This window comes from Aquarana catesbeiana, linkage group LG01, assembly GCF_042186555.1.
Source record: "Aquarana catesbeiana isolate 2022-GZ linkage group LG01, ASM4218655v1, whole genome shotgun sequence".
NCBI classification, from domain to species: Eukaryota; Metazoa; Chordata; class Amphibia; order Anura; family Ranidae; genus Aquarana; species Aquarana catesbeiana.
This window is the reverse complement of record NC_133324.1, coordinates 604089918-604116623: the sequence shown is the minus strand read 5'-3', so window position 1 is coordinate 604116623 and position 26706 is coordinate 604089918. Positions and strand designations below refer to the sequence as shown.

Genomic DNA, 26706 nt, shown 5'->3' with positions numbered 1-26706 from the left:
GTCGCTCCCCTTCAGCTCTTGAAGTATGGGGTCGCTCAATCCAGGGCTAAAGTCAGGATTCCCAATTACCGGAGTAAGTGGTGAGGGGGTGGGCGCTATCGGATGCTCACCAAAGATTTTTTGGGCCATTCGCCACGTCTCTCCTACCGTGGGATATTTAGTTACACGTTCAGGAAGATTTTTCTGGCACCAAGGCAGTCCATCCAGGTCCATCCCTGACAGGAGCCGCTCTATTTGGATCCATTGTTTTAATGTCCCGTGGCGACACCAATCAACGATTTTCATCAAGTGGCATGCCGCGTGATACAGGGTCACATCCGGGAGAGCCATTTCTCCTAGCATTTTTGGTAAGCGTAAAATCGACTGGGCCAGTCGCGGAGGTTTCCGGGCCCAGACGAACATGACCAATGCTCGGTTAGCTGCTCTCAGAAAGGCATTTGGGATCCTAATAGGGAGGGTCTGAAGATGATACAATATTTGAGGCATAATGTTCATCTTTATTATACTACATCGTTCAAACCAGGAGAACATGCCCGTCTGCCACGTCTGTAAATCTTTTTTGATATCCATCAAAAGGGGGGGGGGAAAGTTTAGGGAAAAGAAATCCTCTATCTTGCTAGTCAGGCGGATGCCCAAATATTTAATGGAGGAATTTGACCATTTAAAGGAAAAGTCTGCTCGTAGCATGGTTATATTTAAAGCTTCCGATTTCTGGAAATTGATTTTAAAAAAAGACAGCGTACCATATTTATGCAATTCTGACAGCAGGTTTGGTATAGAAACCAATGGGTTAGATATGAAAAAAAGTAGGTCATCGGCAAAAGCTGCTATTTTAGGGGCCAGGGAATCACTTAGATGTATTCCCAATATGTTAGGATTGTCTCTCACCGTACGGAGGAATGGTTCCAGGGACAAGATAAATATCAATGGGGATAAGGGGCAGCCCTGCCGTGCCCCATTGGTTATACCAAAGGGGGAGGAAAGCTGGCCATTTACTTTACGTCTACCAGCTGGAAAGCATATAGGTTTTTCTTTAAGCGTTTGAGTGCCGCATAAGAGATCTGGGAAGCATGTCTGGACGTGTCTAAGGATGGGTCCATGGAAAAATTTAGGTCACCTCCAAGGATCACTGCCCCCTCCGCAAAATCCTGCAATTTAGTCAAAGTAGACTCAAGGAATCCAATCTGCCCAGTGTTGGGGAGGTACAGGTTCACCAGGGTCACCAAAGAGCTACCCAGCATTTCTTTCACAAACAGAGCTCTCCCCTCACCATCGCTCCACTGGTCACGCAGCGTCGTGGATCGTATCAGCACGCTAACCCCTTTAGACTTGGAGTCGGAGGAGCACCCATGATAAGCAACCGGGAAGCAGCGGTCATGGAGTCTCGGTATTCTATCAGCTCGAAAATGGGTCTCCTGGAGGAAGCATATGTGGGCTTTTGCATGTCTCAAGTTTGATAGCACCATCGAACGTTTCTCCGGGGTGTTAAGTCCCTTCACATTAATGGACATGAGCCTGATAGGTTCTTTCGGGCTCATAGCCTAAGCCGGGCTGGAGGAAGGGGGAGGAGAGAAGAAGAAAAAAAAAAAAAGGGGGGGGAAGGGGTATGCAAGGGGTGGTAGACGAGAGGGAGAAGAAAAAAAGTGTAAAAGGATATAGAAGGGGGGATAGAAAGGGGATACGGGATAGTAAGGTGAAAAGTGAGATAATGGGTCACTGATATATCAGGGAACCCGTATAGCTAAAACACCTACGGCGTTTGAGAGACTAAGTCTCAGTACACCCTTAGAGCTCCCGCTCAGAGCCCCAGGGGGGTGTAATCCTATTTGGGGTAGTGACTAAACACAACGGGGTCAGGAGCTCCCTATCCAGACGCAAACCTGAAAAATACAAGCACAGGCAACCTAAACCAAAAACAATAAGAACTGTAATGCAAATTAGTAATTGCAAACTGGGATATTCGTGGAGGATCCACTTCCCCCGCCAGACCCCCATCTCGCGGACAGATGATCAAGTTCTGGGGGCGGAATCTCAAAAGGAACCCCCAGGATCTGTCCAAAAAATGGGCGCGCAGCAGGTGGGAGCGGGCTCCCATTAGAGCAACGGTGGAGCAAGTTACTACAGCAACAAGCAAAGCTTCGGGTAATTCAGCATTTTAGGGACCAGAAGAGCAGTTAAACATTATTTCTGCTCGCCCTCCAGAGCTCCCTCTTCTTACAGCCAAATTGGCGATGACTTCATGGTGTACAGCCCAGTACCAGCTGCCTCCTTAAGACGCGCTCCATCCCTCTGGGCGGGTTCCCATTGGGGGGGCTCGTTTACTCTGGCAATGGGAGCGCATAGACCACCCCGATTACAGGGTAGCCTCCTGCACCCCATCAACAGCGCTCTGGGAGCTAAAGCACCAGGCTGCCCAGCCATACTGAGATAACATGCATTAGTTACATTGCCAGGACAATCCCAACATCCCCCCGCCCCCATCCACCCCCCACCCGCATCATCCCTAAAGACACAATGTGCTAACAACATGCTGCAAACATATTCCTCAGTTCCCCGACTAGACTATATCTCCTCCCAATTGCTGGATCACAGTCTGTGGGTGGGTTGCCTTGCATCGCGTACTATAGGCTCCAGGTTAGTTACAAGAGTTCAGAATACAAGCTAGACATATGCAGGTAGGCAGCCATAGGTGATATCCACCTAATCTCTTTCGAGGTCCACACACCCTAGAATGTCAAGCATGGTAATACACCTGGGGGGGGGGGGGCTCCCGTTAACAAGTCCTGGAACGAAGGGGGTAAAACCCTTCCTATTGAGGCATTGTGTCTGCTTCCGGGGATGGGGGCAGTCCATTGTGCATTTTACTCTGTACTGTCAATGAGCAACATGGAGGGAACGGGGGGTGGAGGGGGGGAAAACCCATGGGCCTGAAAGTGACTCGAGGGGGATCGGTCAGCCGGGGGGGAAGGGGGCTTTCTGGAGGGCATATAACAGTCCCTTGGCGCATTCAACCCGAGCTCCTTGTCACTTACGTGTGTGCGTCTTTAGGACTCACGGCTCCGGATCTCCCCTTCCCAGAGGAGTGGGCTCTCTCTGCCTGCGCCTGGAGGATCGACGGGGGAGACCAGACGGGACGCTCTGTGGGGCCAGACGGAGATCTCCGCTTGGTAGGGGACTCAGCCAATCCCTCAACGGAAACGGTTCCATACCTAGGAAAGCAAATAAATCCGGGAGCTTGGCATGGCGCCGTAAAGTAAAGGAAGCGTTCCCTTTCCGAATGGTCAGCTGGATAGGAAATCCCCATCTGTATGTTAGATCCGCTCAACACAGTCTCTCCAGCAAGGGCTTTAGCATCGCTCTCCTCAAGAGGGTCGCTCGGGACACATCTGGATATATTGTGATTTGTGCCCCATCGAAGTCCACAGGACCCTTGAGCCATGCCGCATGCAAGATCTGATCTTTGTGGGTATATCTGTGCAGGCGACAGAGAATATCACGGGGTCGGTCTACATCTGCATGCCTGGGGCCGAGTGCCCTGTGCACCCTGTCGAATTCCAGGGAGGCTGGGAGGTCTCCGTCCAAGATTGTCTGTATGATTGCTCGTACCGTTTCAGTTAGATTTTCCTGGCCCATCGCTTCAGGTATTCCCCGGAGCCGTGGGTTTTGGTGCCTGCTCCGGTTCTCTAAATCCTCGGCATGCAGCTGCACTTCTGCTAGTTGGTCCTGCTGCTTCTGTTGCGTTCTCTCCAACTGTGCCAGTCATGTCTCCAGTGCCCCCACCGAGGCTTCCTGTCTGGTCAGCCGCTCGTCTATTTCTTGAACCTCTGTGCGGATCTCCTGGAGGTCATGGCGTCACATTCCTCAACCCGTAGCACTAGCGCCTCCATGTCCGCCTTAGTGGGTAGAGCTTCCATGTCAGCCTTGGTGGGGAGAGCTCTCAACAGCGCTCGTATGTCTGCGTCTTCACCCATTAGCTGCATAGAAAGACCAGCTCCCGACTGGCTGCCAAGTGAGGGGTTCAAAAGAGCCGGTATCCCCGTCAAGGGCTGTGAGCTTGTTCTCTGGGAGGACGCCATACCTCCTGGGGAAGAAGATATTGTTCGGGCCTCGCCACGTGGACTCACGCTGTGGGCCTCCGGGTCTGTCCTGAGCTTTGCCTTGAGGTATCGATCTATCTGGGCCGCCGGGGATGTCTTAGCAGATCCCTTGTGTTTGCTTTTCTTTCTATAGCTCATGGCCGAATAGCAAAAGGCCGATAAAATAGCATAACAGCCGCTATTGTTGGGTCTGGAGTCGGGAGCTCAGGCACCACTCAACTTTACTCAGCCATGTCCAGGCCATGCCCCCCCGCAACCTCATCTTTTATATTTTACCAAAACATTGGGTAATTTATTGCATTTCTGTTCCTTTACAACTAACTTTAGTGTATTTTTTACTGAAAACTTTGCAGTAATACCGTGACATAAAAAATTGGAACTACCACAATTTTTTTATGTAATCCTAAGGCCTACATTTTTTTTTATGCATGCGTGTAAAAAATGCAAATGCGGCTCTGTCAGCGAAAGGGTTAAAGCCCAGTTATAGGGCTGCTTGGAGGTGGTGTTAAGGGGTTAAGAAATGCTACCCTCTTACACATCCACAGTGCTTTCGAGAACAAGGTACAGGCATAACAGAAAAGGAATATGGGGAACGCATTGGGAGATGTTGTGGAGAACACCTGAGAAAACATAATATCTAGATGACCTTCTAATGAAAAGAAAATTCTGATCACTACAGGATTTTGAGAAGTCTTCTGGTTGGCCACAGTTAGGGATAAAGTGTACCAAAACAAAAACCAAGTAGATATCTCAACTAGGAATGATGGTGGTTGCAAAAGGAGGAAGCGGATTGTTTATGCAGGGCAGACAGACAAAAAAAAAGGAACATTTCCTTTTGTTCTCTTTGATTTTTTTATATTTTTTATGAATGTCTAATAATCCATATTGATACCGGATAATCACCCAACAAGGTTTATACCAGATTATGAGGGTTTTACTATGCCAATGTAAAATAACAAAATATTTGTTGACTCCTCTTCATCAGTGATTTTGATGTGTTACCAAAACATCAGTAAACCAAAAAAGAGTTTGATCTCTTCTGCCTAATAGTTTCTGGTGCCAAGCTAGTTAACAATCCAGTATAATGTCACCCCACTGATAAGACACTTACAGGAACCAGTCCACAGCGATAATGAGCGTTATATCCTCTGTGGGAAGTCCCACTGATGTCAACACAATAACCATAGTAACCAGGCCAGCCTGAGGGATACCTGCTGCTCCTATGCTGGCAGCAGTAGCTGTGATGCTGTGAGGAGAAAAATAAGAGAACATCAGATAACTCACAGACTATAAAGACAGACAATCATCTATAATGTTTTGTAAGTGTAGAAAGTACTCGGTCCCTTTAACCAATTTTTATATTTAAAGGGGAACAGTGTATTATGAGTAGGGCCTATTTTTCAGCAATAAGCAGACCTGAACACATCAATTTAATAGTTTTGTAGAACAAATTTATTCAATGCATTCTGTGTACGATAACTGTCACAAATGTTTGTGCTCCCAACCGAACTGTCAAGCCATCAAATGGCTGGTACCATAACTGATCACATGTGCAGCACCATCGCAACTGCAGATTAAACAGAGGCTAAGATGGCAGCTATCTTGGCTGTAAAGAGTAGGAGGGTTTAGTTCCACTTTAATTACTTGCCTACTGAGCACTTTTACCCCCTTCCTGCCCAGGCCATTTTTCAGCTTTCAGTGCTGTTGCACTTTGAATGATATTCGCATGGTCGTGCAAAGCTGTACCCAAACAACATTTTTATAAATTTTTTTTAAACAGATAAATATATAACAAATATTTTTTTTTTTACATAATTTTGGGACCATTGAAATTTATACAGCGATCAGAGCTAAAAATAGCCATTGATTACTATATAAATGACATTGGCAAGAAAGGGGTTAACGCTAGGGGCGATCAAGGGGTTAACTGTGTTCCCTGGGTGTGTTCTAACTGTAGGGGGGATGGGACTGACTAGGGGAGGAGAGAGATCAGTGTTCATACTTAGTATGAACACACAATCTCTCTCCTCTTCCCTGAGAGAACCGGGATTTGTGTGTTTGCACCCACAGATCCTGGTTCTTGCTCTGTCACAAACGAACGCGGGTGCCCGTGCGTGCGCCTGCTGTCAGTTCTTAAAGGAGCGACGTACAGCTATGGCGATTTGCCCAGCCGAGCCAACCTGCCGCAGTATAACTGTGTCGGCTGGTCGGCTAGTGGTTAAAATGAGCACTTTTGATTTTTCACGTTCGCATCCCATAGACTTTAACGGTGTTCGCACAAATGTTTTGCCTGTTCGCATGTCCTGCTGCAAACCGAACCTGGGGGTGTTTGACTCATCCCTAATTAGCAGGTAATATTTATTGAAATAATGCACATATGTAATACAGGAAGACAAAAGTCTGTACAATTCAGATTCGATATATAAGGGTTAACAGTAAGATGTACAAGACATGATAGAAACAATCTCAGAAGGCATTCAACCACTTCCATACCTGGCCTATTCTGGCTCTCCTACATGTAAAAATCATAATTTTTTTTGCTAGAAAATTACTCAGAGCCCACAAACATTACATATTTTTTTTTAGCAGACACCCTAGGGAATAAAATGGTGGTCGTTGCAACTTTTTATCTCGCACGTTTTTTGTGCAACAATTTTTCAAACGCGTTTTTTTTGGAAAAAAAAAAAAAACAGTTTCATGATTTAAAAAAAATAACAAAACAGTAAAGTTAGCCCAATTTTTTTGTACAATGTGAAAGATGATGTTACGCTGAGTAAATAGATATCCAACATGTCACGCTTTAAAATTGCGCACACTCATGGAATGACGCCAAACTTCGGTACTTAAAAATCTCCATAGGCGATGCTTTAAAATTTTTTACAGGTTACATGTTTAGAGTTACAGAGGAGGTATAGTGCTAGAATTGTTCCTCACACTCTAAAGCATGCGGTGATACCTCACGTTTGGTTTTAAAGACGTTTACATATGTTGGAGGGACTAACGCGTGCGTTCGCTTCTGAGCGCGAGCTACCAGGGACAGGGGCGTTTTAAATGATTTTTTTTAATATTTTATTTTCTTTTACATTTTTATTATCACTTTTATTCCTATTACAAGGAATGTAAACATCCCTTGTAATAGGAATCGTTTGTGACAGGTCCTCTTTATGGAGAGATGCGGGGTCAATAAGATCCCACATCTCTCCTTCAGGCTGGAAAGCATGAGATCATAAAAAAAAAAAAATCCATGATCTCATGCTTACAAGCCGTGATCGTGGCTTTGTTTACATCCGCGGCCCGGATGTGACATCATAACGTCGCACCCGGGCCTCTGACGGTCATAGAGATGACTGGTGACCATTTTGTCACCGGAAATCTCTATGGTCGTCATCCAGCGGCGGACGATTCTTTCTCTGGGTCCCCGACGGCAGGGGAGAGCCTGGAGAAGCACCAGATGGAGGCGGGAGGGGGGATGTCCCCTCCCGTCGCCTGTAAGAATGATCTAGCGGTGGAATTGCCGCTACGATCATTCCTATGGTGCACAGAATCGCCGGCTGAAAACAAGGATATCTGAATGATGCCTGTAGCTGCAGGCATTATTCAGATATTCCCACTGAAAGTCAAGGACGTTCTTGGGCTGGAAGTGGTTAAAGGAGTATGTGAATCGCTGTCCAATCAACTTTGCTCCATTTGGCTGAATCTGGGCTGACAGTATATCTTTAAACACTGCAGAATTCATCCGGCTGCTTCTGTAACATCATCAATAAACACCAATGACCCAGTGCCACTGGAAGCCATGCATGCCCATGCCATCACACTGCCTCCTCCATGATTTAGAGATGAGGTTTTGTGCTTTGGATCATGAGCTGTTCCAAGCTTTCTCCACTCTTCCCGTCATTCTGCTACAGATTAATCTTAGTTTCATCCATCCAAAGAATGCTTTTCCAGAACTGGTCTGGCTTTTTTAGATGGTTTTTGGCAAAGTCTAATCTGGCTTTTCTATGATTCAGTCTTATGAATGGTTTGCACGTTGTGGTGAACCCTCTGTATTTGCTATCCTGAAGTCTTCTCATGGTTGTAGACTTTGACAAGGATACGCTCCCACCTCCTGGAGAGTGACCTTAACTTGTCTGGATGTTGTAAATGGTTTTTTCTTTACCATAGAGAGGATCCTGTGATCATCCACCACTGTTGTCTTCTGTGAATGTCCAGGCCTTTTTATGTTGCTGAGCTCACCAGTGGGTTCTTCTTTCCTCAGAATGTACCAAACTGTTGATTTGGCCACTCCTAATGTTGCTGCTATCTCTCTGATGGATTTGTTTAGTTTTTGAAGCCTTACAATGGCCTGTTTTACTTGCATGGACAGCTCCATTATAAACAGTATCTCACAAAAGTGAGTACACCCCTCACATTTTTGTAAATATTTTATTATATCTTTTCATGTGACAACACTGAAGAAATTACACTTTGCTACAATGTAAAGTAGTGAGTGTACAGCTTGTAAAACAGTGTAAATTTGCTGTCCACTCAAAATAACTCAACACAAAGCCATTAATGTATAACACTGCCCTCTGTACAATCTCTCCTTTCTCTCATTGGTGTAAAGTATACCCCATACTGATTTTGGCGGTTAGTACTACCAAATACAATCTGTTCAGGAGAATCAGCAAATTCACAGCTCTGCACTCTGTACATAGCGCACCCCTGAACCCTGCACTCTGTACGTGGCGCACCCCTGAACCCTGCACTCTGTACGTGGCGCACCCCTGAACCCTGCACTCTGTACGTGGCGCACCCCTGAACCCTGCACTCTGTACGTGGCGCACCCCTGAACCCTGCACTCTGTACGTGGCGCACCCCTGAACCCTGCACTCTGTACGTGGCGCACTCCTGAACCCTGCACTCTGTACGTGGCGCACTCCTGAACCCTGCACTCTGTACGTGGCGCACTCCTGAACCCTGCACTCTGTACGTGGCGCACTCCTGAACCCTGCACTCTGTACGTGGCGCACTCCTGAACCCTGCACTCTGTACGTGGCACACTCCTGAACCCTGCACTCTGTACGTGGCGCACTCCTGAACCCTGCACTCTGTACGTGGCGCACTCCTGAACCCTGCACTCTGTACGTGGCGCATTCCTGAACCCTGCACTCTGTACTTGGCGTACTCCTGAACTCTTCACTCTGTACTTAGCATACCCCTGAACCCTGCACTCTGTAGGTAACACATTTCTAAACCACGCACTCTGTACGTAGCGGACTCCTGAACCATGCACTCTGTACACAGTGCATTCCTGAACTCTGCACGTAGCGCACTCCTGAAAACTGCACTATGTACATAGCGCACTCCTGAACACTGCATTTAGCGCACTTCTGAATGCTCTGAACTATGTAGCACACTTCTGAACTCTGCACTCTATGCATAGCATACTCCTGAACCCCACATTCTGTGCATAGCATACTCCGGAACCCTGTTGTTATTGTGAAATGCTGAAGGCTAATTATTGTGCAATGCTGATGGTTAATTACTGTGCCATACTGAGGGTTAAGTACCGAACTATCCTCTGGTTAACTACTGTGCCTTGCTAAGGGTTTAAAACTGTGTCCTACCAAGGGTTAATTATTGTGGATGCTGGGAGTTAATTTTGCTGTTCTGGGGGTTATTGCTGAACTTTAAACAAGCTGGGGTTTATAATTTCTGGCCCCAGCTGGACTTATTTTATTCACATAGTCTCTTCAGTTTACCTCAGGTCTAATTTGGTCTATACAAAGGGAGAAAATGTCACACTAGAATTTAAAGAAACACCCACTTTTGGCCACTCCCACTTTTTTGGACACACCCACAGCTGTGCAGGAGGTTACATTTGCACCCCCACATGTACTTTCAGCACCAACACGGGACCCCCAAAATAATGTGTCTGGAGCTGCCCCTGTTCCTCCTTTTATCTGTGATGATTGTACATTGTACATATATGTTTTGTATATGAGTTTGCTGTATGTTGCTTTAAAAAAATTAAATAAATTCTTTGTGAAATAAAGCATAGTCTATGAAAAATATAGAGTACCGAAGATTGCATTTCACAGGTGCAGACAATTTTTTAAGTTTGACATTTTGGGTATCTATTTTCTTGGCACAACCACAACTTTTATATTATGTCTAAAAAAATGGGTAATAATGTATTGCATTTTTGTGACCTAAAATTAACTTTAGTATATTTATTATTGACATTTTGAGTTTCCTAAATTGTTGCACTAATATCCTGTGTCATAGAAAAAGGTGTCTTTCAGAATAAAAAAAAATTAAACAAAAAAAAAATTTGCAAAAACATCTCTGGCAGCGAAAAGGTTAATATTACAGCTCAAATGGACATTTTGCTTGTTCCTCATTTTAAGATTGAGAAAGAACACCAGGAAAAAAGGCATGAATCACTTTATAAAACCACATTTGGTATTTGAAGTTTTGAGACATAGCTTAAAACTGTTCAAACACTAAACATATTACACAAAATATAGCTACAGCAATATGAATATATAATATGAACATTCCACCATAATTACCTGATTGTGATTATCTGGCCAAAGTTCAGTTCATAATTATTTACTTGTGCAATAAATATAGCAGCTAGTGCCTCATATAGGGCTGTACCATCCATATTAATCGTGGCGCCCACTGGCAGCACAAATCGAGTGACACGCTTGTCCACACCGTTGTTCTCCTCCAAACATCTGAAAGTGATGGGCAGAGTAGCAGAGCTAATTTAAAAAAAAAAAAAAAAAAATTATTTTTCTCTTAATCATTTTAATGACTACTGTCTTAGGACCATTGCACACAGGGTCATCTAAATTCTAAGAGTCCCACCTGGCACTTTAGTGAAACCAGGATGGACAGGTGGTTGGATGGGGCTGGATGCTGCACCTGTCCCTCTGGGGCACACTAAGGCTGGATTCACACCTATGCATTTTTAGTGCTTTTTGCATTTTGCAGATTTGCACTACAGAACATGTTCCATAGGAAACCATGTTAAATGGACTGTAGTGCAAATCTGCAAAATGCAAAAAGCACTAAAAAAGCATAGGTGTGAATCAAGCCTAAGGCATTATGCTACTACAGAAAGTACTATAGGCTGTAGATTAGCCTGGCATTCAGCGTTTTCAGAAGCTCAGGAATGCAGCTGTCAGATTTTTCTCATGAGGACAGGTTTACCCTAAAGTGAACTTGTCTTGACCTAAAACAATTCTAAGATGACAACAGTGCCGAAGGGTTGGCAACTTGTGATGCCTGCAAATATCTTTGTTAGCCTTCAAATCGATCATTGTCAAGCCCCCTCTTGGATCCTAGGCCCAAACAGTACATGCAACATTTGCTTTTGTTGAAGTTGACATTAAGTCCTGCCTCCTGAAAATCAATAGTCACATAGCAGAGCCTTTACCGCCCACTGAAGTTTTGGTTATCGACAAAGGTTGGGACTTTTTTAAAGTATCTTGTTTTTTTTATAAATTTTACATAGAAAGTATATTTTTTCAACAAAAATCAGTAATGCCGAAAATGAATGTGACAAGCTGTTTCATTTTTGCGTGGCTATAGTATGTGCACTGCCTTGAGCACCTTTGAGGTTCAGGCAGGCGGTTTGGGGGCAATAAAACTGTTACTCAACCACCTGGTTTTACCACCCCCTAGCTGCATCTATTAACAAAGGCTAACACAATGCTTTTCCATAAATTCAAAGGGAGCCGACTGTTCCCTGGATCAATCCTCGGGTCCCAACAATAACATCGCCCTGCTAACCCTAAGGCCACTTTCACACTGAGGCACTTTACAGGCGTTTTAGCGCTAAAAATAGCTCCTGCAAAGCGCCGCTCCTGTCACTCCAGTATGAAAGCCCAAGTGCTTTCACACTGGAGCGGTGCGCTTGCAGGACGCTAAAAAAAGTCTTGCAAGCAGCATCTTCATTGAAATGAATGGGCAGCGCTGCCGAAGTGCCTGCAAAGCGCTTCGGCAGCGGCGCTACATGGGCAGTATTAACCCCTTCTTCGGTCGCTAGCGGGGGTTAAAAGCGCCCCGCTAGCGGCCGAAAAGTGCCGCTAAAACGACGGTGAAGCACTGCCAAAAGTAGCGGCGCTTTACCGCCGATGCTCTCACCATCCCAGTGTGAAAGTAGCCTAAGGTTATGCTAACAACTTATGCACACATTTTTTCTACTGTGTGCGTCACAATGTAGCATTGAAAAGGGAATTATGCTCTCCTATAGTATAACGCATATGTTTACTTTGTGCTTTAGCATTCTACTACGTATTGGTTTTGGGGCCAAATTATGGGGTACACAAATTACGTAAATGCTGTTTTAGGAAAAAAAAAAATTGCAGTAAAATTAATTTTTATTATTTATTCCCAAATAAAACCAAGGAAATAAACTATATCTGACACTGACTTTTTGACTTGACTATGTATTAGGGCATACTACAAATGCTAATATATATTCAAGGAAACCGAAACATCACCAAAAATGTAAATAAAACTTTCTGGGTCTCAAGGGGGGTTAAGGAAAGAGACTGGGCACTCAAGTGGTTAAGTTAGATCCAAGGATATTTCACAGGAATCAATTTGTAAACTATATCACAGGTTCTTTCAGGCACAACACTTTGCCTGCATTTGAGCACTGTTACCTTAGAAACATTTTAGACCAGTTTAATTTTAAGGGCCAGTTCACACCATAGAAATGCAATCCGGATGCGTTACAGGTCCTTTTCTGCATCCTTTGACACATATATATCTATCTATACCTATATCTCTTAATACTGATTTTGTTGCTGGATATTGGTGGGCAGTACATGGGTATTATTTTTGGTTGCCAAAGTACTAATGGGATTCATATGAATAGAATCAATTTTAAAGTGTTACTAAACTCAGTAATATGAAAATAGTTCATCCGTCCCCCCCCACAGTGCCCACAGATTATAAATCTTCTTTTTACATTAAAATACTGCCACTATATACCTTTTTGGATGATCTGTATACCACGGTTACATGATAAACATCAGAGTTTCTCCAGTGCTGATAGTTCAGGTAGGAGGAGATTTCCACTGCAGCCTGTATAAACGCTCACATGTGTGATGTCAATATCATGTGATCTGGCTTTCTCTTAAACAAGTAACTGTTCTCTCCAGCATAAAAGTCACAACTGAGCATGTGCAGGTCGGCTACTCTGCCTGTGTTAGCTGGCCTTCCCCAGATAGACAGAGCAGGAGGGGGAGGATCTATGCATACAGGATAAAACAGCCTTTTTACACAATAGATTAACCCGTTAGGTTCCAAAGTGAGTATAACAAGCATGCTATGCTGCATATACAGACTGAATTTACTGTTGTGGGTTTAGTAACACTTTAAGGTTTTTTTCTAATTTATAGGAAATATGGACATTTCTTATGGACATCCGTTTTTCTTACACATTTGCCTGCTGTTTCTTACCTTGATGATGTCCCCAGGGCAGTGACGAGAGCTTGAAGAAGGCCACCAATAAATGGCCATGGGTTCCTTCTTGTAACAATGAAGAACAACAATGGGAGTACAATCAAAGCATGTATGAGGAGTCCTATTATAACAGTTATGGTGTACATGCCTAGCTGTCCTCCCATAACCAGCAAATCATCCATTTCCAGGATCTTTCCTGAGATCAAGAACATGATACCAATTGGAGCATACCTAGAAAGATAGGTAGGTTACGGGTATGGTCATGACAGAGAGGAGAGCAAAGCTGCTATATATACCTGTTATTGTCAGTATTGAGTGATCTTTTTCTTACCATATGATAATTGCCACTAGTCTCATAATAGCCTCATTAAGGCAATCAAAGAACTCCTTGAGAGCCCTTCCTTTTTCCTTCATGTTTCCAATTACAAGTCCAAAGCATATGGAGAAGACCACCAAACCCAAGGCATTTACTCCATTTGCTGAGCCTGCCACAGGCACTAACTCTTCCAGGTCTATCATCTGCTGCAGTTGTCCAATGGCACGGGTCACATTGTCTACAATGCCACTGATGTTAATAGCTTCTGGGGTCTGCACATTGTCTACAATGCCACTGATGTTAATAGCTTCTGGGGTCTGCTCCGTCACTGCTGTCATGTTTGCATCAGATGGGACAGGCACTTTGTAAACCCTTGTGCTGTACTGTGTTTTGTACTAAAACAAAAAACAAATAACATTTATAAACCAACACTATGTACAATTATTTTTTACCAATTTTTAAACAGTTTGCACCATTTAATATTTAAGAGGCTGCACCATAATTTACCAGTTAACTTTTGCTTGTAACTTGTAGAAAAAAAAAGGATAGTTAGTTGTCTATGTATAGATAGTTCTGGTCACGTGTAGGCATGTTTTTCTGTTTTTGTAATGTCTGCATATTGTTAAATCAATAAACCGAATTTTCCAAAGATGATCGTGTATACCCACCTTTCCCATTGCTCCCACCACCACAAATGCCACGCTGTTTGGTAGAAATGATCCTCCAGGTGCTGCTGGGAAACCAGCATTTTAAGGAGTGTTGATGTCCTGGGTCCCCCACAGATCACATTGGTTCCTCTTAGTGGCCTCCATCTTACCTTCTGTAGTAATGCAGAGGTCAGCAGGAGGAACCAGTGAGCGATTTGGGGGACCTAGGAGATCAACAAGTTTATAGAACCACATGCCTGAAAGTGTTGGTTTGCCAATGGAGTTTGCAGGGCCATTTCTACTGAAAAGAGCGGTGTTTAGTAGTGTGGGCACCAAGAAAGGTGGGTGTACACGCTCTTCTTTTACAGGTAACAAAGTTTTATTGTTTTTTTTGTAACAGGTTAGCTTTAAATACTTGCACTTCCACTGGTCCATATTAAGGTAATTAGTTATCTCCCTAGGTGCAGGTGTTCTACAATGATCAGTACATGGGCACACTAAATATATCTCAAACAAGTGATAAAATAACTACAGGACTCTCTGCAGTCTTTCCTGTACTATAAGAAAATAGTGTTCATAATCAAGAAACCAAATTTGCAAAAGAGTAACTTTATGTTCCACAGCAATACCAGGATAATGTTTTGGTAAATGTCACAGCTTGGCAAGCAGTGTCTAATAACGTGGAGCCATTAAACTATCTTCATTAGCTATTAGATAGCTATTTAGCTATCTAACTAGCCTGGATTGCCTTCAATCATAAGTGGCCAGGGCATTCCCTGCCCTGCAGCCCTACAGATACAAGTTTCTTGTATACACGCAGCTGTGGAGCGGGAAATGCCCTAGCCGCAGATGATTTGCCCAGTATAGGTGACAGCTTTATGGCAAGTTTACTCAGGTGGGTTTGGACTAGGATCTGAACATGCCTGAACTAATGCCAAATTGTATCAGAATTTCTTTTAAAATATTAAAGTATAACTAAAGGCAAACTTTTTTTAGATTTAGGTAGAGTGTAGATGGATAAGAAACACCTATTAGATTTTTATTGCTGTCGGTGTCCCTAATAGGGCTGATTCACCCTCTCCATTTGTCCTGTTTCCCATTATCATTTAGCTTAAAAGAAAATTCCAAATTTTGAGCTTTCCCCAGAAAAGTAATCGAGGGGAAACCTTTCTATGGGGACATTAGTTCTGGTGACCTAGGGAGCCCCAAGGGATTCTCTTAATTTGCAGGGATTTCCTCTCACTTCCTGTTTTGGCTATGGGACAGGAAGAGAAGGAAAATCTCCCCAATGGGACACAGATAGCAAGGTTTTGCATTAAGTACTACGTTAAGCTCAAAAGATGTTTGGTGATGTACACTAGATAAGAAATTTACTTTTGTAAACTTAGTTCTAATGTCTAATACCTGCTATAAGGACCTGACAAGAAGTGTGAACCCTTCCACGCTCTATCCAAAACTTTTAATTTTACAATGAACTTTAAATTGCTCTTTTTACAAGACAATCACTATCCAACAATACAATAAGATAACTGCTGCCGCATAGTAGAAATCACACGTTCATATCCTTTTAACACAGCCACAGACAAACTCCAACCCTGTCTGCTTGCGCAATGACATTCAGCATCAATAATGTGGTCTATACAAAACAAATCCAATATCTAAAAGATTTTATACACTGTATTCAGCTTTTAAAAATAATTTAGTAATCACTATCCTATACATCATTTTTACTCTATATTTTTATGATGGATTTAAATATTTGGTTTTAAAAAAGTGCTTGTTTCCTATAATCATCAGCTCCACTTTCCTGATTCACACTATCCCTTTGAATGGAGAACATTTGACCTGGAGAGAGAATAGCCTAGTAACCTTTAATTGTGCCGGCATTTGCACAGAACCAATGTACATGCAGTTTTGAAAGGCGAATAGCTCTGAAATTTTTGTATAAAATACACCCCAAAGATTTGTCCATTTTCATTTGCCAGCATTCTTAAATTGCCTGATTTCCCACACATTAGACACATCTACAAAAAATAAATAAATTCATAAATAAAATCAACTGGCAATACTCTTGATTTGATCACTGCACTCACACTCTTTTTCAAACAACTAGAGTTAAACATCTTGGCTGACTAGGTTTCTAGGTTCTAGGTTCTAGGTTTGGCTGACTAGGTTTGACAGTTATTTAGGGCATTCCTTGGCAACTGCTTTAGGAAACAGTTAAATAAATAGGTTAAGTTCCACTTTAACTAGACCAAAACTGGTGTCTCACTATGGCCTAATGAAAGTGGAAGATGCTCATAAGGAAGTCTTAAACAACAGTCAAGAAACAGAAAAAAAACAATGTTACTTGGATATAATATATGTTCTATTCAAAGATTTCAAATGAACCTGCTATGCAATATTAAAAAAATAATCTGCTGTTACTCCTTGTAGGCTACAAAAGTAAAATCTAGTTCCCATTATACAGACATTTCAAGGAAAACTATCCCTGAATCTCTAAGAATAAAATGCCATGGCAAAAGCCATTACACTAAAAGGCTTGTGACAGTTCTCAGACATACTGGAGCTTGTGGTGGAGGCATTGACCAGCTGTCATTAGCTCACTGAAAATGCTAAATAGGCTATTTACATCAGAAAATGATAAAGAACTGTATAATGACTTCTGCTTACAAGACAGCTACTTCAAGGGCATGTAAAAAAAAAAATAGAAGGGATTTTACAACTGACACTCAATATAACACATACAGTATTAAAACATTGTGGGGAAAAGTTATTGTGGATCATTCTTGTATCAAACATACTCCATCTGTACTGTTTTTTTGTATTTTATTTTTAATTTTTAATCAATGTCCTTATGATGATTATCTACAACATTTCGTTGTGATTGGGGTCGGAACTCAGGAATGATTGCAAAATATGCAATTTCTCCTGTTAAGGCTAGCTGTTGTTGGTTTTGTCTGCAGATTTGGATTATTACTATTTGTCATGACCAATTTTATTTTGAATTCTAGAAAATGAATGGAATTATCTAGCTAAATCTAGCTATTACATTTTATTTGCTTATTCTTTAGTGACTGCAATCAAACCAGGCCCTGAAGCCATCTCGAGAAAACTTCCTCTTTTACAGATTATCAAGTCCCATAGTGCTGGCTTTATTCATTTTGATTTTTTTTTTTTTTTTTCGCACATTGGAGTTTACACTTATACTTGCCCAAATCATTTCATGACCATTTGTGCATTACTAAAAATGTGGCAGTGATTAATGGCCATTGAGCCGTTCATGGATAATCATAGCTACGGACTAGCCCATGCAGGTGAGCATAGAACATGACAGAAGCAGAATGGATACATGCATTGACCATGATGTGGGACAGAACAGAGGCTGTGAATGTATTTTAGGAACATGCTTTTGCAGAGTATATGGCATCTTAATTATCAAATAGCCCTCTGTTTATCATAGTTTGTTTAGAATGTAGTCAATGTTTACAAAAAGGAAAAATATGGAATAAATGGATTAAATATTTTGCTCCAAGGCTCCCATTAACATACTTTTGAGATTGCAAAGTTCAAAATATACAACCATATATATATATTTTTTATGTTTCATTTGTACTGGTATTAAGTATTTATTAAAGAAAATACAACTTTTCTTATAATACACACATTTTGCATGTTGCATTCATTTATAAGTATTCATACATCAGGGTGTGACTGATCATTTTCCTTAAGAAGTATCCTGTATGAATTAAGATGACACATTGCTGACCATGATGTAACTGAATTACATACTGTATGACAAGTGAGCTATTTTTATTTAGTACGTGTACACACAAAGATGATGCAAGGAGTACCTTTTGCAGTATTCCCAGGGATTAAAAGTCAATCAAAGGTATCTTTGGCTTTTCAAAATCAGATTCTTTGTTTGAATACCTAACCTTCGTTACACTGATTTCTAGATGTGAATATCATAATGGTTGCTGCACTTTTTTTCTTTTTTTCAGTGACATTTATTATTTAAATCAATCTGACCAATTAAAATGCAAGGCTTTTGCTTACGTGTGGACTTTTCCCATGTTTCCCATGCGTTCCACACTTAACCCTGTCTAAAAACCAAGGGTCTTCTTTAAAAAGTTCTTACTGCATTTAATCCTATTTAGAAACCAAGGACTTATTTAAAACCTAAATGATTTTCCTTTTTACTTTGTAAAAATCATTAGGTCAAACTAGAAAATTTTCAGCGCTTTAATGCAATAAAACTCTGCACAATGTTGCAAGAGAACCAAACCCCATAATGCATAACAAAGTAAAAAGGGATTTCATTGTCATATTATACTATGCCCAAGCAGTTTATTCTCACATATGACATGTAGTTTAATTATTATTCACATCTATGCACCAGAATGGAAAGATCCACAAAGGGTCGAATACGAGGCAAAAAGAAATGAATACAGAGATTATATTTAAAAAAGGTATTTTATAGAGTCCTTGGATTCCATTTAAAGTTGAAGCAGGAGCGGATTGTCCCTGTAAAAACCATTAAAGGGAAAACTCCTGGCATGCAGGAAAATGCTCGTTTCCTCTGCAGTCAGCAGAGAAATGTAATGTCATCTCCAGGATTCTAACCTAGACTTATGCTTTACGGCAAAGCTGTCCAACTGTTACTGGAGAATAAAAAATTTGAAGTGCACATATCTTGGAGGCAGTAATATGTTTGTGGTCTGACAGGGACCAGAGTGTAGTGCAATGACATCATAGACATGGGTGAAAGTACAAGTACTTCTGTTAGGATTTCAGGGCTAATGCATCCCTTTCACCAAAGTATGTAGATGCTACATATGTACACTATATAGAGATTTCAAGTGTAAAGAAGTAAACGAATAAATGACTAAAACAGATAATACCTTTATTCAAATATCTGTATATAACAGATACTGAGAGCTTGTCTGGCGGCTTTCAATATGTTAACTGCTCATTCAGTCTAGGGTTGCAGAAATAAGTACAACTTCTTACTCCTTATTCCTTTCTTATTCCGATTTCCAGCAGGGTCCCTCCAGCGGTGCAATTGATCCCACTAAGCCTCATCTCTAAGGCCCCATACACACTATTAGATTTTCTGCAGATTTTTGTCTTCAGATTTACCAAAACCATATAATCTGAAGTCAAACCTTAAGGAGTTTCAATTTGTATGCAGTCAGGCAGGCCCTTGCACTACATGTTTTGGAAAATCTGAAGACAAAAATCTGCAGAAAATCTAATAGTGTGTATGGGGGTACGTCTACCGCTGCCACATACAATTTTGGATTAGCCTAGGTTCACACTGCTGCAGGATTGAAATCACGCGAGTTCAGCTGAACTCGCACAATTTCATACCCACATGTCAGTCCGAATTTGGGGGTGATTTCAGAGACATCTGTGCAGGTTTCCTATTGAAATCGCACCCAAAGTCGCGAAAAGTAGTACAGTAACTACTTTTGGGAATCGGTGTGGTGCTGCAAAGTCGGTGTCGAACCGATTCGGAAGGTTCTATTGCTGACATTAGCTGTCGATTTGGCATGCGATTTGACATGTCAAATTGCATGCCAAATTGCATCAATAGCCCTGCCCCGGTGCGCTGGAGGGAGCAGTTGCAGCCAGCCAGAGCTGGGGTAAGTTAAGCAATGCAGACTCTTCCGCTTCACCTAGATCTAACAGGTATTAAACCCTTGCATTGCAGAAGGGACCCCGATGCATGGGTAGAATTTGTCTAATTCCTGAAGTTAGGCTTTAATATGTTCAAATAAATATCTAAAAAAAATAGGATTTTTATAACAGCTTACCTGTAAAATCCTTTTTTTCTTAGGTACATCACGGGACACAGAGTCTCAGTAATTACTGATGGGTTATAGGGTATCACTAGGTGATTGGACACTGGCACACCCTAGACAGGAAGTTTAACCCCCTATATAACCCCTCTCTTACTGGGAGTGCCTCAGTTTTGTAGCAAAGCAATATAAGTGTTATTAGAAGAGGGGCGGGACCGCTGTGTCCCATGATGCACCTCAAAAGAAAAGGATTTTACAGGTAAGCTGTTATAAAAATCCTATTTTTTTTCTCGTACATCACGGGACACAGAGCCTCATTAATTACTGATGGGATGTCCCAGAGCAATGCCATCTGAGGGGAGGGGAACAACAACAAAGTAGGGTGTAATCAGACCTGAGGACCTCGTACCGCTGCCTGCAGCACACTACGCCCAAAGACGATATCCTCATGCCTTCTTACATCCACCTGATAAAATCTGGTGAATGTATGGACTGAAGACCAGGTTGTGGTCTTAAAGATTTGAGCCATAGAGGCCTGGTGATGCACTGCCCACGAAGCATAATAGCCCTAGTGGAGTGCGCCTTGATTTGAAAAGGCGGAATTTTCTGTTTTAAACCATAAGCTTGAACAATAACTTGCCGAATACATTTAGAAATGGTAGATTTCTATGCTCCTGTCCTCTATTAGGACCTTCTGGCAATACCAACAAAACATCCATTTTGCGAATTTGAGCAGTCGCTTCCAGATAGGCTTTGACTGCTCTCACTATATCCAAAGAATGTAGTGACCTTTCTTCCGTAGAACAGGGATCTGGAAAAAAGGAAGGCAGAACAATATCTTGACATATTGGTTCAAAAGGCTATTTCTGTAAAAGTGACAGAACCAAATTCAAGTCCCAGGGGTTTAGGGGCTCCTTAACCAGAGGATTAAGGCAAGTTACCCCCTGTATAAAGCTTCGGACCAAATAATGCGAAGCAAGCGGCCATTGAAGCAATACTGACAAGGCCGAGACCTGGCCCTTGATGCCGTGATTCGGCTGACCAATTTTTCAACCATAATATTCTACGCATATGCACCAACCCAAGCGTAAGGTGAGAGCTCTGAAAGATAGAATCTCTGATTGCATCAACTGCAAAACACAAAGCCGCTGGTAGGTTTTGGCTTGCTGTTCAGGTAAAACTTTGGGGACCTGTTTAACATGGTCTCTCAAGTATTGACAAACTCCGATTGCTGCCACTGCAGGTTGAGCCACTGAACCTGCCAAGGAGAAAACATTTTTTAACAGGAATTCCAATTTCTTATCAGTTGGATCCCTACGCATCTAAGCGTTGTCAACAGGACAAGTCAGACTTTTATTTACGGAGGAAATGGAGGCATCAATTGCAGTATACCCCACATCTTTGTAAATTTTTCCTCCATAGGATAAAGTGTTGAAAACTTTTTGGGAGGAAAAAAAATTTTATCTGGGTGATCCCACTCAGAATAAATAAGCTTTTCCAGTAAACTATGAGCAGGAAAGGCATGTGTAGTTTGAGGAGGCTTCAGTAAACCCAAACAAGAAAAGGGTTCTTCAGCTGACTCAAATACGGGTAACTTAAATGTGGAGCGGACCAATCCTGCAAGAATTTGCATCAGCAACTTCTCCTCCTGAGACGCTGAAGAGGGCCCTTCTCCACTTTATTCCTCAGAAGAGGAGTCATCAGTTACCTTCCGATCCTCTCCTTTTTCCCCAGAGTTCCTCTGTTTGAGGGTCCTGGGTGGCAGAGGGGGGCCTAGTGCATTTTCTTTCACTGAGTGAAGATGCGAGTAAGGCCACTAGTCTTTCCTCTAATCCATTAATGGTTGAGGAAAAAACCTCCCGAGTAATGTATACAGGGGCTGAAGTGCCAGAAGCAGTTGCAGCCCCTGACCCCGACGGCTCACCCTGGCCAGCTTCCCCAGGTCCTTCAGGGGGGAAGGTGCTGCAGAAGGGGGGTCCTCAGAGCCTGAGGGAGATCCCCTAGAGCCCCTATTTTTTGGGGTATTTGTACCTCTTCTGCCCATAGTGCAAAACAACAAAGGCAGAGGCACTACCAGAATGCACTGACTGCTGAGCAATGTAGTTCAGCAACTGCTACCAAGTCTCAGTCTGGTGCTCAAGTAAATGTTGCCTGGGAATGCTTGTGTCTCCCACCTGACATGCGCCCGTCTGCTCTGTGTCCCTCCATAGGCCGTGTGCATCTGAAAAAAAGTGCACTTTATAGCCTGTGTGCAGCCTGCAATGTGGGGGTCTAACCACGCCGACGTCGGGTTAATGCTCCGCCCCCCTCCCCCGCCCGCCCCTCCCCCCGTCTTTTCAAAAAAGACCAATTTCCTGCGCGAGCCGAGGCTCCAATCCTCGTAACCAGCATGGTGGGGAGGCTGGGGAGGAGGAGAGAGGAGGGCCGGGGATGGGAAGCTGCTGTAATGGCGGTAGCGGCGGGCAGTGCAGCATATTACCACTTCCCTATGCCTTACCTAAGCCATGGGGGAGAATCCCTGCATGAGAAAACCCCCCCCACATCCTACCTGGAGCATGGCTTGGAGGAGCGTACAGCGTGGACACCGAGACAAGACAGATCAGGCATGAAAAGGTATGTGCTCTTGACAGCCCCCAGTGGCGACTATAGGCATACATTTACTTAAAGGAGAAACCTATTAGAACTAGAAAAATTCTTAAGGAGTCTCCCTTACCTTATCCAGCTGCAGGGTTCTGTGTAACAGATCCAATTTTCACCTCTCACGGTGGGCTCCGTTTAGAGAAAAACCTTCAGAGACTGGGACCCCCTATGTATAGGTTGATCCGCAGTTCTGGGCCTGTAAAGCACCCCGCCAGGGATATGGCTGAAAAAAACAAATACTGGATCCCGGGGTCCAGCTCTCTAAAAAGAGAATTGTTACAGGTAAAACCTTGTTTCTTCAGACACGAGGCCTGGGTACTATCAAATTTGGCCTGGTTAAAGACACTTTGAATGGATCCAGTTTCATGGCTTGCCCCAGTATAGGATATTCCAGTGGAGCTCAGCACAGCACATCTTTACTTGTGACCAACACCTAAGACACTGGCGAAAAAACTGAGGCACTCCCAGTAAGGGAGGGGTTATATAGGGGGTTGAACTTCCTGTCTAGGGTGTGCCAGTGTCCAATCACCTAGTGATACCCTATAACCCATCAGTAATTACTGAGGCTCTGTGTCCCGTGATGTACGAGAAAGAAAATTGAATGAATGCTATTTGCTGGTACTTAAGTTTATAATACACATGGTGTGCAAACAAGAAAACACTCATAGGAGTTGATTTATTAAAACTGGAGATGGCAATATCTGGTGCAGCTGTGCATGGTAGCCAATCACCTTCTTATGCCGCGTACACACGATCGGGATTTTGGTCGGAAAAAGATATGATGGCTTTTCCTACGGGATTCCGCTCAAGCTTGCCTTGCATACACATGGTCACACAAAAGTTCTCTAAACTTTCGACCGTCAAGAACGCGGTGACGTACAACACTACGACGAGCCGAGAAAATGAAGTTTAATGCTTCCGAGCATGCGTCGAATTGTTTCTGAGCATGCATGATTTTTTTTTCGCGTCTGAATTGCATACAGACGATCGCTTTTATAGATAGGAACTTTTTCCGACCGAAAAATAGAGAACCTGCTCTCAATCTTTTGCTGTCTGGAATTCCGCCAGCAAAAGTCCGATGGAGCATACACACGGTCGCATTTTCCGACCAAAAGCTCATGTCGGTCTTTTGCTGGCGGCATTTCCGATCGTGTGTATGAGGCATAACTTCAGCTTGTTCAATTAGGCTTTGACAAAAAAAAAAACCTGGAAGTCGACTGGTTTCTGTGCAGAGCTGCACCAGATTTTTCACTCTCCAGTTTTAGTAAATCAACCCCATAGTGCCTCAGACTATTAAACTACATTTTATACTGAATTTGAAAAGAAAACAGCTATTTTTCAGTGTTTAATTTTCTTAACCACTTCACGACCGCTCACTGTATATATACGTCATTTTTTTAAAGATGGATATCTCGGTAACGGCAGCAGCTGCTGCCACAACCGAGATATCCATCTTTACAGCGAGCGGTTCTGTACACGATAATGGTGGTCTCAGCGGCGGGTACGCCGCGAGATCACCGTTATCGGCGGCGGGAGAGGTGCCACCCCCCCTCCCGCCGCTCTCCCGCACCCTCCGCCGCTTACCGGAGCCGTCGGTAACGGCGGAGGAGATCGGGACCTGTCACCGCTGAGGTACTGAGACGAGTGAGGCCAAAATGGCCCCCACCCGTCTCTATACCATGTGACGGCCAGAGCGACGTCATTACGACGGCTCCGCCCACTTCTCTTAAAGGCACAATTTTTTTTGTGTCATATTTTTAAACAACTTTTTTTTTTTTTTTTGCATTTTAGTCTATATATGAGATCTGAGGACTTTTTGACCCCAGATCTCATATTTAAGAGGACCTGTCATGCTTTTTTCTATTACAAGGGATGTTTAAATTTTTTTTAAAACAGTGAAAAAATAAATAAAATAAAGTAAAATAAATAATAAAAAAAAAAAAAAAAAAAAATTTAAAGCGCCTTGTCCCGACGAGCTCGCGCACAGAAGCGAACGCATACGTGAGTAGCGCCCGCATATGAAAACGGTGGTCAAACCACACATGTGAGGTATCGCCGCGACCGGTAGAGCGAGAGCAATAATTCTAGCCCTAGACCTCCTCTGTAACTCCAAACATGCAACCTGTAGAATTTTTTTAAACGTCGCCTATGGAGATTTTTAAGGGTGAAAGTTTGACGCTATTCCACGAGCGGGCGCAATTTTGAAGCATGACATGTTGGGTATCAATTTACTTGGCGTAACATTATCTTTCACAATATAAAAAAAAATTGGGCTAACTTTACTGTTGTCTTATTTTTTTATTCAAAAAAGTGATTTTTTTCCAAAAAAAGTGCGCTTATAAGACCGCTGCGCAAATACGGTGCAAAAAAAAGTATTGCAATGACCGCTATTTTATTCTCTAGGGTGTTAGAAAAAAAACAATATATAATGTTTGGGGGTTCTAAGTAATTTTCTAGCAAAAAAACCTGTTTTAAACATGTAAACACCTAAAATCCAAAACGAGGTTGGTCTTTAAGTGGTTAAAAGTCAGCAGCTACAAAAAATTGTATCTGCTGACTTTTATTAAACACACACTCACCTGTCCCACGGTCCAGCGATGCAGCCGCTGAAGACTTAGTTCCCTCCCTTTCTTCTCCACGGTGCCGACATTGCAAGTGTGGGCACTCGGCTGTGACACCTTGCGGCTTCACAGCTGAGTGCTCACTGCACATGTGCGAGCACAATGGCCGAGCAAACTTCAGGGACCTGTGACATGTCCCAGAAAATTGCAAGGAGGGAGGGGGAGAGGAGGAGCTGGGTATCTGTCAAAACTAGGTACCCCCCGAAAAATGGCATGCCAAATGTGGCATATCAGGGGGTCAGGAATCCTTAAAGCGGAAGTTCCACTTTTGGGAGGAACTCCGCTTTAAGTTGTTGTCAAACCAGAGTAATGAGAAAGGGAGAACCTTCACTTGAAAGGCTGTAGGTTAAGTACATAACAAAAAGTATATTTTAAAACAATTAAAAACTGCCAATGAAGTTGTATTAGGTGGTGCAAATGATGATGATACCGAAGGTAAATCAGTCTTGGCATATCACTGCCAGAAATAGAATGTGGCTGGGGGCTTCTTAACCACTTGACGACCGCCTCACGCCGATGTACGTCGGCAAGGTGGCACGGACAGGCAAAATCACGTACATATACATGATTTGCCTTCTGCGGGTGGGGGGTCCGATCGGACCCCCCCACCCGGTGCCCGAGGCGGTCGTCTTTTGTCCCCCGGCGTTCGGAGGTGAGGGGGAGGCCATCCGTTCGTGGCCCCACCCTCGCGATCGCCGCCGGCCAATGGGAACATTCCTTTGCTGCTGTATGCTAAACAGCAGCAAAGGAAATGATGTCATCTCTCCTCGGCTCGGTAATTTCCGTTCCGGCCCGAGGAGAGAAGACAGGTATGTGAGTGCACAAACACTACACACACAGTAGAACATGCCAGGCACACAAAACACCCCGATCCCCCCCCCCCGATCGCCCCCCGATCCCCCCCCAATCACCCCCCCCCCCCCCGTCACAAACTGACACCAGCAGTTTTTTTTTTTTTTTTTTTCTGATTACTGCATTGGTGTCAGTTTGTGACAGTTACAGTGTTGGAACAGTGAGTGGTAGCCCCCTGTAGGTCTAGGATACCCCCCTAACCCCCCCTAATAAAGTTTTAACCCCTTGATCACCCCCTGTCACCAGTGTCGCTAAGCGATCATT

The 26706-nt window shown here is 43.2% G+C and overlaps 1 protein-coding gene across 2 annotated transcripts in view; it reads right to left on the bottom strand.

The window, feature by feature from the left end:
* Positions 1-26706, bottom strand: part of LOC141107931 (excitatory amino acid transporter 1-like) — a 185513-nt gene that overhangs the window by 21679 nt on the left and 137128 nt on the right. For both annotated transcript variants that reach the window (XM_073599013.1, XM_073599004.1), the window contains 4 exons: positions 13894-14273; positions 13560-13793; positions 10652-10846; positions 5209-5343 (listed from right to left, as the gene is read on the bottom strand). In XM_073599013.1, coding sequence (XP_073455114.1) covers positions 5209-5343; positions 10652-10846; positions 13560-13793; positions 13894-14273 — 944 coding nt within the window. The remainder of the gene's footprint in view (positions 1-5208; positions 5344-10651; positions 10847-13559; positions 13794-13893; positions 14274-26706) is intronic.